The 17,780-nt window shown below is 41.4% G+C and overlaps 1 protein-coding gene across 7 annotated transcripts in view; it reads right to left on the bottom strand.

Moving 5' to 3' along the window:
* Positions 1-4,227, bottom strand: part of OTUD4 (OTU deubiquitinase 4) — a 57,743-nt gene extending 53,516 nt beyond the window's left edge. For 2 of the 7 annotated variants that reach the window (XM_082728257.1, XM_082728258.1), the window contains exon 1: positions 3,255-4,070. In XM_082728257.1, the coding sequence (XP_082584383.1) occupies positions 3,255-3,413 (159 nt within the window). In that variant the 5' untranslated portion in view covers positions 3,414-4,070. The other 5 variants (XM_082728262.1, XM_082728259.1, XM_082728263.1 and 2 more) reach the window with 5 other exon arrangements.
* Between the last annotated feature and the right edge of the window lie 13,553 nt (positions 4,228-17,780).

Here is a 17,780-nt window from a genome sequence, read left to right as displayed (position 1 = left end):
GCTCAGTTAAATGTCCAACTCTTGGTTTCAGCTCAGGTCATGATCTGTGATCTCAGGGTCGTGAAAGTGAGCCCCGCGTCATGCCCCACACTGGACTTCTCAATCCATGTAGTCTGCTTGAGATTCTCCCCCATCTCCTTCCCCTTCTGTCTCTCCCTCCACACGCACTTGCAATCACTAGCACACACTCTCTCCATCTCTCTCTACCTCTAAAATAAATAAATAAATAAATAAATAAATAAAATCTGTATACTCACAGAACCAGAGAGTCATGACTGTCTGGAGAGAGCTAGTTATGTCTTTACACTAAGGTACACTGAAGATGTACTAGCTGAGGTTAGCAATGTTTGTTTTCAGCATACTGCTGGTTTTCAGCTTAAGGAAGTACTCCTATATTGCTATCTTGGAAACTACTGAAAAGCATCTTTACACATTCTAAGCTTCCAACCCTAGAAGAAATGTCCATATAGAAAAATAAACCACCACACAATATTTTTGCCAATTCAACAAGTGACATTTAGCAACTCTTCTTCCACAGAAGCTACCTAAGACACTACTGAATAAAGATATTATTTGAGTAAATATGAATAAAGATATTATTTGAGTAAACCAATGTTGTCCGATAGGGCTTTCTTGCCACTGGCAAACTGAAGACAGTGTTAGAGCCATTTACCTAGCAACAGGTGGCAGGCATAGCTGATTAAAGCCTACCTCCCATTAAAAACAATGACAAGCATATCTGTTTTTTCTCCTCTTAAAAAGGTCTTATTAACACATGAAATCTGAACCTGTCACTCAGAAGCAAAATTCTCAGCAACTTTCATAACTTGTAGAGTACTGGAGCTTTACAAAGCCAAGCACTGCAAGAGAAGGTTGGTTAAATGACAACTGTTTAAAAAGTACAACTTTGTGCAAGTTCAAGGACAGGAAGAATGTGAATATTAAGACAAGTATCTCTGCAAATTATTATATGCCAGAAAATAACCTAGAAAATAGGAGACTTTCCAATCTTTACTTGGGACAAGATAGTGATAAACACTAGGAAAGGCGGAGACACACTGCTTTAGCAAATCCTCTAAGAGCGCCCTATTTTTAGCTCCACGGCCACAGAGCTGATTCAGGTCAGGCCTCCTGCAGGCCCAAGTCCAGAAGTGTAAAAAGGGAAGGGCCTATCTAAACCAGGTAATTTGGAGGAAAAGGAGACTCCTAATTCAAGTACCTCCCAACCTACCTCCCCAAAATTGCCATTTAGATTATTTACTCTGGCTCCTTCTTAGAAATGATAAATTATTTTGATATTATTGGAAAAACTGTTGGCAAACAAGTAAATCCTTTGTACATATTTTTACAGAGCACACCCTTTAAGTCTGAGGTTGGTGTTACTTCCCTCCCCACCCCAATACACAAATTGTGCCTTTAGCCATGAAGGCTATATCCTTAATTCATGTCTGCTAAAGAAAGGAGTTTCCCTCAAAATTCATGGTATTAAGCTTTCTAAGCTCAGTATACTAAAAATCACAGTCGCAGAATTGAAGAAGACATTTTCTTTATGCCTGATTTAAATCCTGAGATACAATAAAATGTGTTATATGACATGAACAATGAGTTAGTTCTTAGTGACACTAACTTTGCCCCCTTCTACTTAAAAATAGACATCCTCCCTAAGAGAGATTTCTGTATAACCAAGTTTGCCAGTTATGGCACAGGATATGGAAACGAGACACACTTTTCTACTTCACTATGAACCAGGATCGGGATAATCCAATGCCAAATAAGCATCAAACTTCCCTTATTTTCATCCGTTTCTCCCTTCTTCCTAACCAAATTCTTGCTAGAGCTAACACTATGTGTAAATAAGGGCTAAATTCACTTCCACCTCTTCGTTCCGCTTCCGGAGGTGCTGAGGAGTCCGGGGAGGCTGAGGCAGAAACACCAGGACAGATGGAGATCCAGAAAATTCACAAATGGGACAGATTGTTTATCTACTAATAGTAAAGACTGGGGTGGGAGTGTGTGAACATATCCCACAACAACATTGGAACATCCTAAATTTCTAAAAATGAGAGAAATCTAATGAACTGAAAAAGACAGGGCTGGATTTGGGGAGTTATACACAGAATGTATGAATGACAACGCCTGCAACATAATGCAAAGCTGAAGCAGTTAAGTCAATTTCTCGTTGAAAAACAGATTTTCTGATATTGATGTGAAAGCAAGGGCCCTGAAAAATAAATGGCTCGCCTTTAGAAGTTGAAAAAAGTAAGAATAGACCAGACTACAGATGTTAAGTAAAACACTGACTCACAAAAATTCTGAAAAACTACTTAGCATTCAAAAAAAGGTGAGAGGGGAAAAAAAAAATCATAAAAACTCCACGGGAGGGAAAGAGATGATAGGAAGAGATCTTAAGCTGAAGAAAAGCAAACTGTGAAAGGTATGAAATACACACCAGGACAGTAATATGAGACTTTTATCCAACTATTTCAGCAGCTATTTTTCAAATATAGGATGGATTTCGGTGACTGCATACCAACTACACGGTGTTATATAACGCGGAAAATCTCTTTCTTAAAAGAAAAATTCTTCCTTGTTAGAAAGTCATGTTGACCATTAGCAAGGAATAATTCAGTCAAAAGCCTAGAGAGAATCCCTAACATCAGACTTTTAAGAAGTAAATTATTTTCAGCATACCTTGCAGAGCATAACAATGAGTGGAATCTACTCAAAGACAATTCTTTTAAAACATTCTATATTCTTAAAAAGCTGACGTCCCCAAACTGCATTTTTCCGCTCTTAATTCAAGTGGACATCGACGGGCCGACTCCCCGACATTCCAAAGTCCAGCAGCAGAAAAAACAATGCTCTGCGAGTACCGCCTGGTGCACCACCTCCTCTAGTAAACACCTGGTTTACTGGCGTGAACGCTGTGCTTATAAAACCGAGGTGAACGCGGACCAGAATGGAAAAATATCATTTCACCAAGTCCCCAGCAATCAATCAACCGTACACGCGGCTCAACAGGCCTCACAGGTTGTCCTCATTACCTCTTCACCGGGAGGGACGACACCCAGTTAATTTACGGGTTTTTAAGTTTCGATTTACAGCTTCCAAACCCAGGGCAGCATCCCATTCCTGCGTTACAATGGGCCGCTGTGACGCCAGCCGGGCCACGCGCTGCCCCGGACGTGGGCGGCCCGCACAGCTGCCCGCCGCCGCTTTCCCACCCAGCTTCCTCCCGTTCCCCACCCCATTACCTGCTCCGCCACGGCCCGGAATAGGCACGACCCGTCCTTGGCGACCAGTTTCCGATACAAGCCCAGTTTCCGCAGATAGGCGTCCATGGGCGTCGCGTCCTCGCGGGGCCCCGCGCCGCCCTGGTCCCCCCCGTCGGAAGCGCCGACGGCCGCCTCCATGTTGCCGGTCCTTGTGCAGGCCAGGCGCGGCGCGGACTAGCCCCACATGGCCGCGCCCCCGGCTCCTTGACGCCCCGGCCTAGGACGGGCGGCGGCTCGGGCTCGGGCTCCGCGGGCGGCGGCAGACAGCGGCGGCCCGAGGCAGCGGGCGGCGCTCCCCGCGCGCATAGGGGAGCCCTGCCTAATGCATGGCTGTGCGCACGCGGCCGCCTCCCGGGGGACCACGCGCCCGGCGGTAACGGGGGGCAAACTAAAGAAACCCCAAGCGTGAGAAGTCACTTCCCGGCGGCCTCGCTGCCCGGCTCAGGAACACAGCCGGGGGTCGCCGCCCCCACAAGTTTCCTCGTCCCGACTCGGGTGAGGCGAGGAAACCCCCGCCTCCCGCGTGCGCGGGGCCGGCTCAGGGGAAGCGAGGCCTGCGTCCCCCGCGCTCTCCCCACCCTGGGAGCCGAAGAAGTCGAGAGAGAAAGACGCGGCCTCTCGTTTCTCCACCTCTCAGGAGGGCGCCGGAGGGGCGGGGAGCGGATGGGGGCGCCCGGCGGAGGGCAGCACCCTCGCAGCCCAGAATTTGTTTTCACTTTCGGCCGCACGGCGGAGAGGACGCCGGGAGGTGTAGTTTTGGCGGCGGCAGGAAGTCGGCTTGCGGCGGGCGGGGACGCGCGGACCGACCTACCCGGGGGAGGTGCCGGGGAGGCACGCGGACTACAAGTCCCTACAGCGCGGGCGCCGCGGCCGCCGTCGCCGGGAGCCGGCTTCGCGCTTCCCGGGCACCGCGTCCGCGAGCAGGCCGAGGGTGTCCGCGAGCCGACGCGCGGCGACCTGCGCGCGCTACCCCGCCCGCCCGGAGGGCCGCCCACTGCGCCGCGGCGCCGCGAGAAGTGCGCGCGCCTTGCGTGCGTGGAGTTGCCAGGGACACAGCGGCGGCTAGGTCGGCCCTTTGTGTATTCCCAAACAGAGGGCGCACCTGTCTGCTCCCCTCCCCCCCACCCCCCACCCCGCGCCCGGGCCTCTTCAGGCGTTTCCATGGAGGTGGCTTTAACGGCTTAAGCAGAAAATAGAGCTAATTGACGAAGTCTCAGGGAACTGGCACAGTGCAGGACGACACAGGCTGTCCGTAAATCGACCGTGGACTGCTGATTCCTATGAAAAATTAGAAGTACAGCTCCCTCACTAGGGCAAGATGATACCTTTGCCACAGACTTTGTTCACCCCGCCCTTGTAGCTGCGCCACCCCAGCACAAAGTGATATCACGGGTCGGAAAAAATTAGAATATCTTTTCAGATATTCAGAATATCTTTTCTGAAAAATCTCTTTTCTGAAAAATTCGTGTTGTAATTGCTGGATAACCTGCTGGATTTGCCATGGGTTCCAGTCGTGTGGGAGGCTTCCAACTCAACTTTCTACCCATCAAAGTGGAATGACACGTTACGCTTTAGAACCCAGAATTCATTCAGCGTGTTTCTGTGGCACCAGAACCCATTTGCTACAATACGACCATGTCAGGTGTCCTAATTATCAAAATACATGGTTAATCATCAACTGAACTCCTGTCTTGAGGCCTTGTGGGGCAAGAGAGGAAAAGTGTAGGGTGACCATAGGTTTAGACATGAAGTTAAGTAATGGGAGCAAAGCAGGCCAGATGTTAAGAATCCATCGCAAACTACTGACATTTCTGTCTTGGAAATTTGTTTTCAGGGGCGCCTGGGTGGCTCAGTTGGTTAAGCGACTTCCTTCCGCTCAGGTCATGGTCCTGGAGTCCCGGGATGGGACGAGGATGAGTCCCACATCAGGCTCCCTGCTTGGTAGGGAGTCTGCTTCTCCCTTTGACCCTCCCCCTCCTCTCTCTCTCTCTCTCTCTCTCTCTCTCATTCTCTCTTCTCAAATATATAAAACCTTAAAAAAAAAAAAATTTGTTTTCAGTACTTTGGGTGCAAGCAGTTAATGACACCTGCATTGGTTTCCTGGGTATTTCTAATTTTGAATCCTCAGTGTTTAGAGTCTATGTCTAATTGTGCTGTTTTTCAAGAACACAAAAGTTACTGTGACCTAAATGAATTTCTTCCCCTAATATTAAATTTTGTACATTTTGTAGAAAACGACTTCAGAATCATTCTTTAGAAAAATCTAGTTTCAAATCAAATCTACTGCTTCTCTTTCCTTAAAAATAATTATTTTGCATATATATATTTCTTATTTCACTCAGAAAGAATTACACCAAGTTTGCCACTACTTACAACAGGGCTTGTTTGTTTTTTTTAAACGTTTTGCCCTGTAATGGGGCTTCTTGCTCAGCGGGGAGTCTGCTTCTCCTCTCCCCCTGCCCTTACCCACCCTTCTCATTCTTTCGCTCTCTGTCAAGAAAAAAAAAAAAACTTAACATGTTTTGCCTTTTAAACATACAGAGGAATTCAAAGTAAAATCCAAACTGTAGAGCTTAAATATTGGCTTCCTGAAATGAGTAGGTTCTATAGTATTAGTATTACAAGCAGCAGACTTTCTAATATGTCAAAAGAAAACTATGTCTTTTCTAATATATATTTTATTAAATAATAAAATAAGAAATTCTTCAATAAGAATTTCTAGGGGCACCTGGGTGGCTCAGTGGGTTAAATCCTCTGCCTTCGGCTCAGGTCATGATCCCAGGGTCTTGGGATCTAGTTCAGCATAGTGCTCGCTGCTTGGCGGGGAGCCTGCGTCCTCCTCTCTCTCTGCCTGCCTCTCTGCCTACTTGTGATCTGTGTCTGTCAAGTAAATAAATAAAATCTTAAAAAAAAAAATTTCTAAAGCTAACCTCATGTTCAGTATGTATTCATGGGGAATCTACTGTATATATCATGTTAAGATTGCATTGGTGCATATCTTTAGGCCATATTAGAAATGTATATCTGCAGGAACTTCAGGTTTGAAAATTTATCAACCTTGTTTTGTAGTTGAAATGTTTCAGACACGTGGTGGCTCAGTACTTGAGCATCTCACTCTTGATTTCCTCTGGGGGCATGACCTCAGGGTCCTGAGACTGAGCCCTGTGTTCGGCTCTATGCTCCAAGGGAAAGGGGGAATCTGCTTGAGATTCTTTCCAACTGCCCCTTCCCCTGTGTACATACTCTTTCTCTAAAATAAATAAATAAATATTTTTTAAAAAAAGGAAAAGTTCATAATTACATTGCTTTGATATTTTTGTAAAGATTTTGTTTATTTATTTGACAGAGAGATAGAGAGTACCAGTATGCAGAGCAGCAGTCGGAGGAAGAGAGAGAAGCAGACTCCCCGCCAAGCAGCAAGCACTTTGCTGAACTAGATCCCAGGACCCTGGGATTATGACCTGAGCTGAAGGCAGCCACTTAACCGACTGAGCCACCCAGGCGCCTCTACATTGCTTTAACTTTTTTTTTAAGATTTTACTTATTTATTTGACAGAGAGAGATCACAAGTAGGCAGAGGGGTGGGGGAGCAGGACTCCCCACCCAGCAGAGAGCCCTATGTGGGATTCCATACCAGGACCCTGGGATCATGACCTGAGCTGAAGGCAGAGACCTAACCAACTGAGCCACCTAGATGCCTCTACATTGCTTTAATTTTTAAAACAGCATTCAAGGGGCACCTGGGTGGCTCAGTGGGTTAAGCCGCTGCCTTCGGCTCGGGTTGTGATCCCAGGGTCCTGGGATCGAGCCCCACATCGGGCTCTCTGCTCAGCAGGGAGCCTGCTTCCCTCTCTCTCTCTGCCTGCCTCTCCATCTACTTGTGATTTCTCTCTGTCAAATAAATAAATAAAATCTTTAAAAAAAAAAAAAAACAGCATTCAAATACAAAGTTTTGCTCACATTTATATGCTTAATAATTTCATTTTGGGTGGCTGTATTTCAAAGCATATTTTTTATTTTAAAGCCTATCCAATTTTAATCTTATTTAAATGTACTTACATATGTATTTTTAATAAAGTAATATCACCATCTTCTAAAGCCCCAAAATTCCTGTGAATACTTTGAAAAGAAAAGGAAACCAGATATATTCTTTATTGTACCTACCATGTCTTTATTTTCCATTATAAAAATTTAATTCACTGACAATAGTATAATCAAAATAAGAATGAACATGATCATTTAAATAAACATTCTAGTATAGAACCTGACACTAAAGTGTACTTTCAACATTTTAAAACAAATTCATTAAATACTAAGAAAACAGAAGCCTGTATCAGAAATCATCAAAATTCTATGTTGTCTTCTAAAATTTTGGTTTGTTATCAGAAGTATTAGAAGAGTAATACATCTCCAGTGTTTCCTACATTTGACATCTTGGCAAAATTACTGTTCTCACTCCTGCTGAATGAGTGAAGAACAGCGTCACTATGGTTTGGCTGCTTCTGTTTCCAAAATTAGAAGTGAAACACCTGTTGTATCTGACCCTGGGCCTGTTAAAGGAAATCCTTTAGGTATTTAGAGACCTAATCCAAGACAGACCCTCTGTAGGCCAAATCCCCAAATATAGCTCAATGTTCAAATGAGGTTAAAGGATCCTATGACTTTAAACCAGACCCTTATTTACAGAAATTCACTTTCAAAGGAACTTGTTAACATTAACTTCTGAAACTTTTTTTTTTTAAGATTTTATTTATTTATTTGACAGAGAGAGATCACAAGTAGGCAGAGAGGCAGGCAGAGAGAGAGGGGGAAGCAGGCTCCCCACGAAACAGAGAGCCCGATGAGGGGCTCGATTCCAGGATCCTGGGATCATGACCTGAGCCGAAGACAGTGGCTTTAACCCACTAAGCCACCCAGGCACCCCCCAAAAATATTTTAATACAGCACAAATTATTCAGTTATTCTACATTTTCCTACGTCCATGAAAAGGATCAAATGAATAGTGGAGGTGGGACACCTTCTCCCAAAACAGCAAATATTTCTTCTTACCACAGGAAAGTGTTTCAAGGTCATGCTCCACTAGCCCTGACAGAAAAAGGCAGACACTTTCCTATAGTTAAATAAAATAATTTTTTTGTTTGTTTGTTTTGGCTTATTATTTCTCAAGCTTAATTCAAGAACTTATAAAAGAGAGAGAGAGAGATAAAGAAAAAAGGAGGGAGGAAGGGAGAGAAGGAGGACAAATGGGTGTGTCCCTGGTGCCAACTGACAAGCAAGTGCCAGGTGAGCAAACCTAGAGAAAGATCTTGCAAGAAGTTTGGTTGGAGATCCCAACAGCTAAGGTGGCTACGTCCTTTCCATCCCACCCTCAGGCTCCATATGGGGGAGCATCTCCCTCTGGCCATTTTAGCTAACTACCCAGGTGCTTTGCTGCTTGACTGCTCTGTCAGACTAAAGCAGGTATATGCCACGAGACCCTTGCCCAGGCCTGGTATGAATACTTGGAGGAGAGGAGAGAGAACGCCCATCTGTGCTTCACGGAATAACACTGAGTTCCAAACCACAGTGCTTGGACTGTAGTCCTGAAACCTTATTATCACTATGATTGGAAAAGTCAAATGATGGAATTTGAGAGACAGGGCAGGGCGTCATAGGGGATAGGGAAGGAAAAAGTGAAACAAAATGGGACCAGGGAGGGAGACAAACCATAAGAGACTCTTAATCTCAGGAAACAAACTGAGGGTTGCTGGGGTTTGGGTGTGGGGGGATAAGGTGTCTGGGTTATGGACATTGGGGAGGGTATGTGCTGTGGTGAGTGCTGTGACTTGTGTAAGACTAATGATTCACAGACCTGAACTCTGAAGCAAATAATACATTGTATGTTAATAAAAATAAAGTAAAATATCTTAATTTTGAAAATTTTTTAAAAAGGGTCAAATGATGGTTTAGTTTCCTATCATAACTGTCACTTCCTTGTGAGGTGAGCACACGGCATTGCCCAAGCTGGAAAGACTATGCCATCTCACAGTAGCCTGAGGCTCTTGTACAAACAGCTAATCAGAGTCCCTCATCTCTCTAGATAAACCTCCACACATATCCAGTCTTTTTTTTACCTCTCCTTCCATTACCACCTCTCAGTTCCCACCCTCACCAAAGCAAACTCATAAAGTCACATTGCAGAGAATTAACTTTAGATCTCCAGTGGGATTATAAATTCTTTGTAGCTTTGTAGAATTTAAGATTATTTTGCATTTCCCAACTATCTAAGAACGTTTTCTTTGCATATTTGGATGAATATTTCAACAAATATTCATTAAATATTTTTATGTATTTCCAATTAATCTCTTAATGAGGAAAATATTTAGAATGAAATTTTATAATTATGCAAACTATAGTTTGCTGGGTGAATAAGCATCTGCCTTAGTTATTAGACTCAGGTCATGATACCAGGATGCTGAGACTGAGCCCAGAGTCAGGCCCCCTACTCAGTGGGGAGTCTGCTTTTCTCTCTCCCACTACCCCTCTCCATGGTTCTTGTGAGTTCTCTCTCTCTCTGTTTCCCACTTTCTCTCTCAAATAAATAAATAAAATCTTTTAAAAAAATTAAAAAGTTTAAAAACAAGGATTTTGAACTTCATCCCAGGTTTCTTGAGCTAGAGTCACAAGGGATAGGACACAGGAATCTCTTTTATCATTTTCCCCAGGTGATTCTAAAGATCAGCCAGCAGGTCTGGGAACATCTGAAAATTGGGATGGTGGCAGGGGACAGTGTACGCCATTCAAGAAAAGGAAATCACGGACTTTTAAATTAATGTGAGAGGAGGAAATAAACTCCCAAGCTTATAATTCCTAGATCATCATGAAGAATTCTTAAAAGACTCCAATTTTAATGTTGTGCTTATTATTTTATACGGAATACTATCAGACAAAGATATCTAAAGGTCAAATTACATTTCTTTTCTTTTTTTTTTTTTTTTAAGATTTTAGTTATTTGACAGATCACAAGTAGGCAGAGGCGAGGGCAGGGGGCTGGGGGGGGGGTGGAGGCTCCCTGCTGAGCAGAGAGCCCAATGTGGGGCTCTACCCCAGTATCCTAGGATCGTGACCCAAGCCGAAGGCAGAGGCTTTAATTCACTGAGCCACCCAGGTGCCCCTCAAGTTACATTTCTTAAGACGGTTGCAAAATGCAGGATCAATATTTTTGAATTAAAATAATATATAATAAGGCAAAAAAAGGAATATATAATAAGACATCGTTCATAAAAAATACAAAAATGTACAATAAACCAACCAATATTGATATAGAAAATTCTACTCTTAAAAGTGGTATAAAAGTTAAGTAAAAATAAATTTTAATGGCTTTATGAAGGATGCAATTGACACACAATAAATGTATTTAAACATTTTTTTAAATTTTTAAAAATTTTTTTAAATTTATTTGACAGAGAGATAAAGAGCACAAGTAAGCAGAGTGGCAGGCAGAGGGAGAAAGAGAAGCAGGCTCTGTGCTAAGCAGGGAGCCCGATGCAGGGCTCAATCCCAGGATCCTGGAATCATGACCTGAGTTGAAGGCAGACGCTTAGCCAACTGAGCCACCCAGGCGCCCCGTATTGTATGTATTTAAAGTGTACAGTTCGGTAACTCTTTGGTGTACTGTATGTATATAGCCATGAAACCATAACCACAGTCAAAACAGTGAACATATCCATTATTCCTCTAAGTTCCCTCTTGCCCTTTGTAACCCTTTACCCCCATCCCTCCTAACCCTCAACTCTCCATGTAACTACTAATGCGCTTTCTGCTACTGCATTAGTCTACTAGGGCTAATAATAAAATACCACAGACTGGTGGCTTAAACAACAGAAATTTATTTTTTCACGATTCTGGAGCCTAAAAGTCCGAGATCAAAGTATGCTTAGAGTTCATTTCTTTTGAGGCCTTTTCCCGTGATTTATAGACAGTTATCTTCTCCCTATGACTTCACAAGTTTTTCACTCTGTACCCATCTGAGTAGAAATTTCCTTCTAGGAAATTATTAATCAGATTGGATTGGGGTTCACACTGATGACTTCGTTTTAACTTATTGCCTCTTTTAAGACCCTATCTCCAAGTACAGTTACATTCTGGGGTAATGAGGATTAGAACTTCACAGCTTAAAACAGTCGCATGTAAGTTTGCATTTTAGAGGCTTACATGAGTGGAACTCTTTCAATATGAACTCTTTTTTACCTGACTTCATTTAGTCAGCATAATTACTTTGAGATTGATCCTTTCTTGTGCCAATAGTTCATGTCTTTTTGTTCCTGAGTTTATTTCACTGTCTGGACCCACTACACATTGTTCATCCATTTCCCTGTTGTTGGACATTTGGGTTATTTCCAGTTTGGGCAGTTAAAAAGAAAGCTGCTGTGAACTCCACATTTCTCTGAGGCAAATTACTGAGGAGTATAATAGCTAGGTCATATGGTAGATGTGTGCATAAACTTTTTAAAGAAATTGCTTGTTATATGGTGATTTATTATAAGAAATACACATTTGGTCTTTGTCCCTCTCAGTACCTGGCAAAGAGATTCTAAAACCGTTAGAATTTCCTAAGTGAAAAAAGGGATAAAGGTGTCTTTGTTATGTTAATGAGGTGGCTTTTGGGCAGTCCCTGGGTAACCTAAGGAAGAAACAATAAAAAATGGAAGGTTAGAACTTTTAATTCCACCCCCACCTCTGGGAAGTAGGCACAGGTTGAAGATTGAGCTTAATCACCAATAGCTAATGATTTAATCAATCATACCAGATAATGAAATCTCCATTTAAAAGACCAAAGGATGTTTGGAAAGCTTCTTTGTTGGTGAGCACCTGTAGACTCAGGGAGAAAACTCTCAAGAGCATGGAAGCTTCATGCCTCTCTTCCTATACTTTGCTTTACACATCTCCTGCATCTGGCTGTTCCTTGTTACCATTTTATTTTATTTTATTTAAAAAAAAATTTTTAAGGTTTATTTATTTATTTATTTGAGGGAGAGAGCAGAGAGGGTCTGAGGGAGAGGGAGAGAGAGAATCTCAAGCAGACCCTACGCTGAGCATGGAGCCTGATTCAGGGCTCAATCCCAGGACCCTGAGATCATGACCTGAGCTGAAATCAAGAGTCAGACACTCAACGAACTAAGCCACCCAGGCACACCCCCCCCCCAGTTAACCTTTTATAATAAACTGATTATCTACTAATTAAAATGTTTCCTGAATTCTTGGAGCAGCTCTAGCATATTAGTCAAACTCAGGGAGAAGAGTCTTTAGAACCTCCGGTCTGTAGCAGATTGGTCAGAAGTACCAGTGACACCTGGTCTTGTGATTGTGTCAGAAGTGGGTGAGCAGGTGAGTGACAGTCTTGTAGGACTGTGCCCTCACCCTCTGGGATTGATATTATCTTTGGGTAGATAGTACCTGAATTCAGTTGAATTACATGACATCTAGCTGGTATCAGAAAATTGCTTGGTGATGTGAAAAAAGCACACATTGGAATTGGTGCCAGAATCACACTGCCAACCTGTCTTCTAAGTAGGTTGTTTCATTTTACATTCCCACCAGCAGTTTATAAAAGTTCCATTTCCTCTACATTCTCACCAACACTTGGTATGGTCATACATTTTAATTTTAGTTATTCTAATAGGTAAACAGTTACATCTCATCATGATTTTTTTTAAGTTTTACTTTTTGTTTTAATAATCTCTACACCCAATGTAGGGCTAGAATATAGACCCCAAGACTGAGGATGAAATACTCTTCAGACTGAGCCAGCCAGGCACACCTCATTGTGATTTTAACATGAATTTCCCTAATGATAAATAATATTGAGTATCCTCAGTATGCTTTTATATTGTCTGTGTATCTTCTATGGTTGAATATTTATTCAAATATTGGGGGGTCTTTTAAAGTTTGTTAGATGGGATCAAAGCAGCATTTAGCTTCAGATCCCCACTCTAAGGCAAAACCTTTCTGAGTATAGTACCCTGTGTCCCAAGAATTTTAAAGTTTTCCAGTCTGACTGGTGGGATACAGGACTCTTCCATGCCCTCTGTTTACACTGGGCATTATTCTCTCTAATCTTTTCAGGTAGTTCTTTCCTTGATCTTGGATAGTTTCCTCCTATCCATGCATTGGTAAGATGGGACTCCACAAATCTGCCATAGTTCTTTCTCTGTGTAGCTCTCTCCTCTCTTGTAAACTGTCCAGTGAATTGTAGCAGCCTTGGTCTTTCCGGACTCTGTGCCCCATCTCCTCAGCTTGGCGAGTCCCTGGGCTTTGCTTGAGTTCTCTGTCCTTATACCATAGCCTGAAACCTCTCTGAAAACATTAAGCTAGGATAATCATTGAACTCAGATAATCTATTTCCCATCTTTTAGTGACTATTGTCCTTTGTTGTCTAATGTCCAGTGTCTTTGTTGTTTAATGTCCATGGTTTCATATGCTTTGTCTGGATTTTTGGTCATTTTAGGAGAAAAGGTAAATAAAATTCTTTGTGATTCCATCTGACATCCAAAGTAATAATTTGAAAACAAATACAGAACAACACAGTGAGTATTTCTATTTTTTTAAATAGATTCTTCAGTTTGGGTCACCAAGTAAGTCCAGATTTTCCTGATTTTAACTCCAAGAGTGCTGTACAATGTTGGCTGATCCTAATCATCTCTGCATCTTTTTCTGTCATGTCTTCTTGAGGCATCCAGCCTATCTTTTAGAAATGCCCTTGGCTTTCTTTCCACCATGTGGCAATGGACTATCAGAAATTAGTGTATACAAAGATCATTCTTGGGGCACCTAGGTGGCTCAGTCATTAGATATCTGCCTTTGGCTCAAGTCATGATCCTTGGGTCCTGGGATTGAGCCCTGCATTGGGCTCCCTGCTCAGCGAGAAGCCTTCTTCTCTCTCTTCCACTCTCCCTGCTTATGTTTCCTCTCTCACTGTCTCTCTCTCTGTGTGTCAAATAAATAAATAAAATGTTTTAAAAAAACAAAAATAATCATTCTTCACAAACTTCTAATTTTGAGAAACTGCCTCATTACTTTTATATTTTGATCCACATTTGTTCATCAGTTTGCATGAATATACTTTTACTTGAAGATTTGTTCAGCAAATCTTGCAGTGACCCAATTCACAATATACACAAAAATAATGGTAGTGTAAGAGGAACAAGGGTTTAAACAAAGGTTGACCAATAGAGTTGTAAATGGAGAGAAAAGTTTTCCTCAAAATAGAGGAAGGGTATATATGGGATACATACCAAAGACACATTTTTACTTTGAAAAAATAAAATGGGGAAAAAAAGAAAACAGAAAAAAAATGGAATCCTTCAGAAAATTCTAAGATTTAATAAACAAGTTCAGCAAGGTTGCAGGATACAAGACCAATACAGAAATTAATTTTATTTCTATACATTAGCAATAAACAATCTAAAAATGACATTAAGAAAACAATTCTATTTACAACATCAAAAATAATAAAATCTTAGAAATTAAGAAAAGAAGTTTAAGACACTCAAACTACAAACATTGCTAAAAGAAACTAAAGGAGGCACAGATATCTGTATCAAAACCTATATATGAGTATTCGAAGCAGCATTATTCATAATAGCCAAAAAGTGAGAGAAATCGCAATGTCCATCATCGACTGATGGATAAATAAGTAAAATGTGTCATATCCATATAATGGCCTATTATTCGGCAATAAAAAATAGAGAGGTAATGATACATGTTAAAAACATTGTGTTAAGTGAAAGAAGTCAGTAACAAAAGACTACATATTGTATGATTTATAGGAAATCTCCAAAAGAGGTCAAGCCATAGGGACAGAAAGATAAATGTTTGCCTCAGGCTACAAGTGAGAGGTTAGGAAAAAGTATGAAGGAAGTACTAATGCATGCAGGGTTTCTTTGAGGGTGATGAATATTAATTTTTTTCTTTTAAAGATTTTATTTATTCGACAGAGAGAGAGAGAGACAGTGAGAGAAGGAATACAAATAGGGGGAATGGGAGAGGGAGACTCAGTGGGAGCCTGGTAAGGGACTCAATCCCAGGACCCTGGAATCAAGACCAGAGTCAAGGCAGACACTTAATGACTGAGACACCCAGGTATCCCAAGGATGATGAATATTAATTAGTTGTGGTGATAGTGTCATAGCTTTGTATTAAAAATCATTAAATTGTTGGGCGCCTGGGTGGCTCAGTGGGTTAAGCCTCTGCCTTCAGCTCAGGTCATGATCTCAGGGTCCTGGGATCGAGTCCTGCATCGGGCTCTCTGCTCTGCTGGGAGCCTGCTTCCTCCTCTCTCTCTCTGCCTCTCTGCCCACTTGTGATCTCTCTCTGTCAAATAATTAAAATCTTTTTTAAAAAATCATTAAATTGTACAATTTAAGTTGTGAGTTATGTAATATGTGGATTATAAAGTTGTTTAAAAAAATTTTTTTAGAAGAAATTAAAGAATGGAGCACCTGACTGGCTCAGTCAGTAGAGCAATTCTTTTTTTTTTTTTTTTTTAATTTTTCTAAACCTCAGTTCCTCATTTTTCTTTTAAAGATTTCTTTTTAATTTATTTGACAGAGAGAAACACAGTGAGAAAGGGAGCACAAGCAGAGGAAGTGGGAGAGGGAGAAGCAGGCTTCCCACTGAGCAGAGAGCCTGATGCGGGGCTCGATCCTAGGACCTTGGGATCATGACCTGAGCCAAGGGCAGTTGCTTAAAGACTGAGTCACCCAGGGTCCCCTAGAGCAACTCTTTTGATCTCAGAACCATGAGTTCAAATCTCATGCTGGATGTGGGGCCTACTTAAAAAAAAAAAGTATAAAAAGAAACAAAAGAAAACACAAATGCATCAAAAGATATCACATATTCATGGGTCAAAAGACATATTATATTGCTATATTATAATATATATTACATTATATTGTATATATTATATTATATATATATATATATATTGCTAAGGTGGTAATACTCCACAAATTCATCTACTGACTCAACACAATCCCTATTTGTTTCTCCAAAAGCCATATAAATAACCAATAAGCACATGAAAAGATACTCTTTATTCATTATGGATATGTAGATCAAAACCACAGTGGAATACTACTTCACATCCACTAGATTTGGTTACAATCAAAAAGACAGCCAGTCACAAGTTTTGGTAAGAATGTAGAGAAACTGGATCCCTCATACACTGCTGAAGACATTAGAAAACAGAAACTACCACACCACTTCGCAATTCTATTTAAGGTATATTCAAGAAAATTAAAAACGCATGTCCTCACAAAACTTGTACTCTAATGTTCATACAGACATTATTCATCATAGCCAAAACTAGAAACAATGCAAATGTCCATCAAATGATGAATGAGTAAACAAAATATAAGATAGCCCTTTAATGCAATTCTATTTTAGTAATAAAAATGAAAGTTCTGATGTATGCCACAAGATGAATGGACCTTGGAAACATTATGCCAAGTGAAGTAAGCCTGTTACAAAAGTCCACATGTAGAGAGTTCCATTCACTTGAAATGTTCAGAATAGGCAAATCCATAGAGACAGAAAGTAGTTTTCTTTGCAGGATGCAAAGAATGGGGAGTGAGTGCTAATAGGTATGGTTTTGGAGGGGAGATGAAAGTGTTCTAAAATTAGATCATAAAAAAATAAAAAATAAATAAAATTAGATCATGGTAAAGTTTGCACATCTCTATGACTATAGTAAAAACCTTGAAATTATGCTCTTTAAAGGGGTGAATTTTATGGCATATGAATTACACTTTAATAGAGCTATTACAAACAAATAAATAAAATGGAGTATAAGTATTTAAAATAAACTTTAAAAGCCAAAAATGAATGCATTTTACTATGATTTGCCTTCAGGGCTACCACGAGGTTCAGCTTTATAAAATGACTAAATTTTATTCCTGCGCTAAATTTTATGACTAACTTTTATTCCTGGGTTTCCTGCGCCCAAATTTACTGTTTTCTTTCTTTTTTTTAAGATTTGTTTATTTATGGGCGCCTGGGTGGCTCAGTGGGTTAAGCCGCTGCCTTCGGCTCAGGTCATGATCTCAGAGGCCTGGGATCGAGTCCCGCATCGGGCTCTCTGCTCAGCGGAGAGCCTGCTTCCCTCTCTCTCTGCCTGCCTCTCCATCTACTTGTGATTTCTCTCTGTCAAATAAATAAATAAAATCTTTAAAAAAAAAAAAAGATTTGTTTATTTATTTGAGAGAGGGAGAGAGAGAGAGAGCTAGAGAGGGTGAGCGAGCCCACTTGTGTGTGGGGGGAGGGGTAGAGGGAGAGAATCTTCAAGCTGACGCCGCACTGAGCATGGGGTGACATGGGACTTGATCTCATGACCCACGACCTGAGCAGAAACTGAGAGTCAGCTGCTCAACCAACTGAGCCACTCAGGTGCCCCAAGAAAAAATTCTTTTTTTAAAAGGATTTTATTTATTTATTTGAGAGAGAGCATGAGTGGAGTAGGGGCAGAGG

This window comes from Mustela nivalis (genome assembly GCF_964662115.1).
Source record: "Mustela nivalis genome assembly, chromosome: 4".
Lineage (NCBI taxonomy): Eukaryota > Metazoa > Chordata > Mammalia > Carnivora > Mustelidae > Mustela > Mustela nivalis.
Note: the sequence above shows the minus strand (reverse complement) of the source record. Positions and strands in the feature narration are given on the sequence as shown.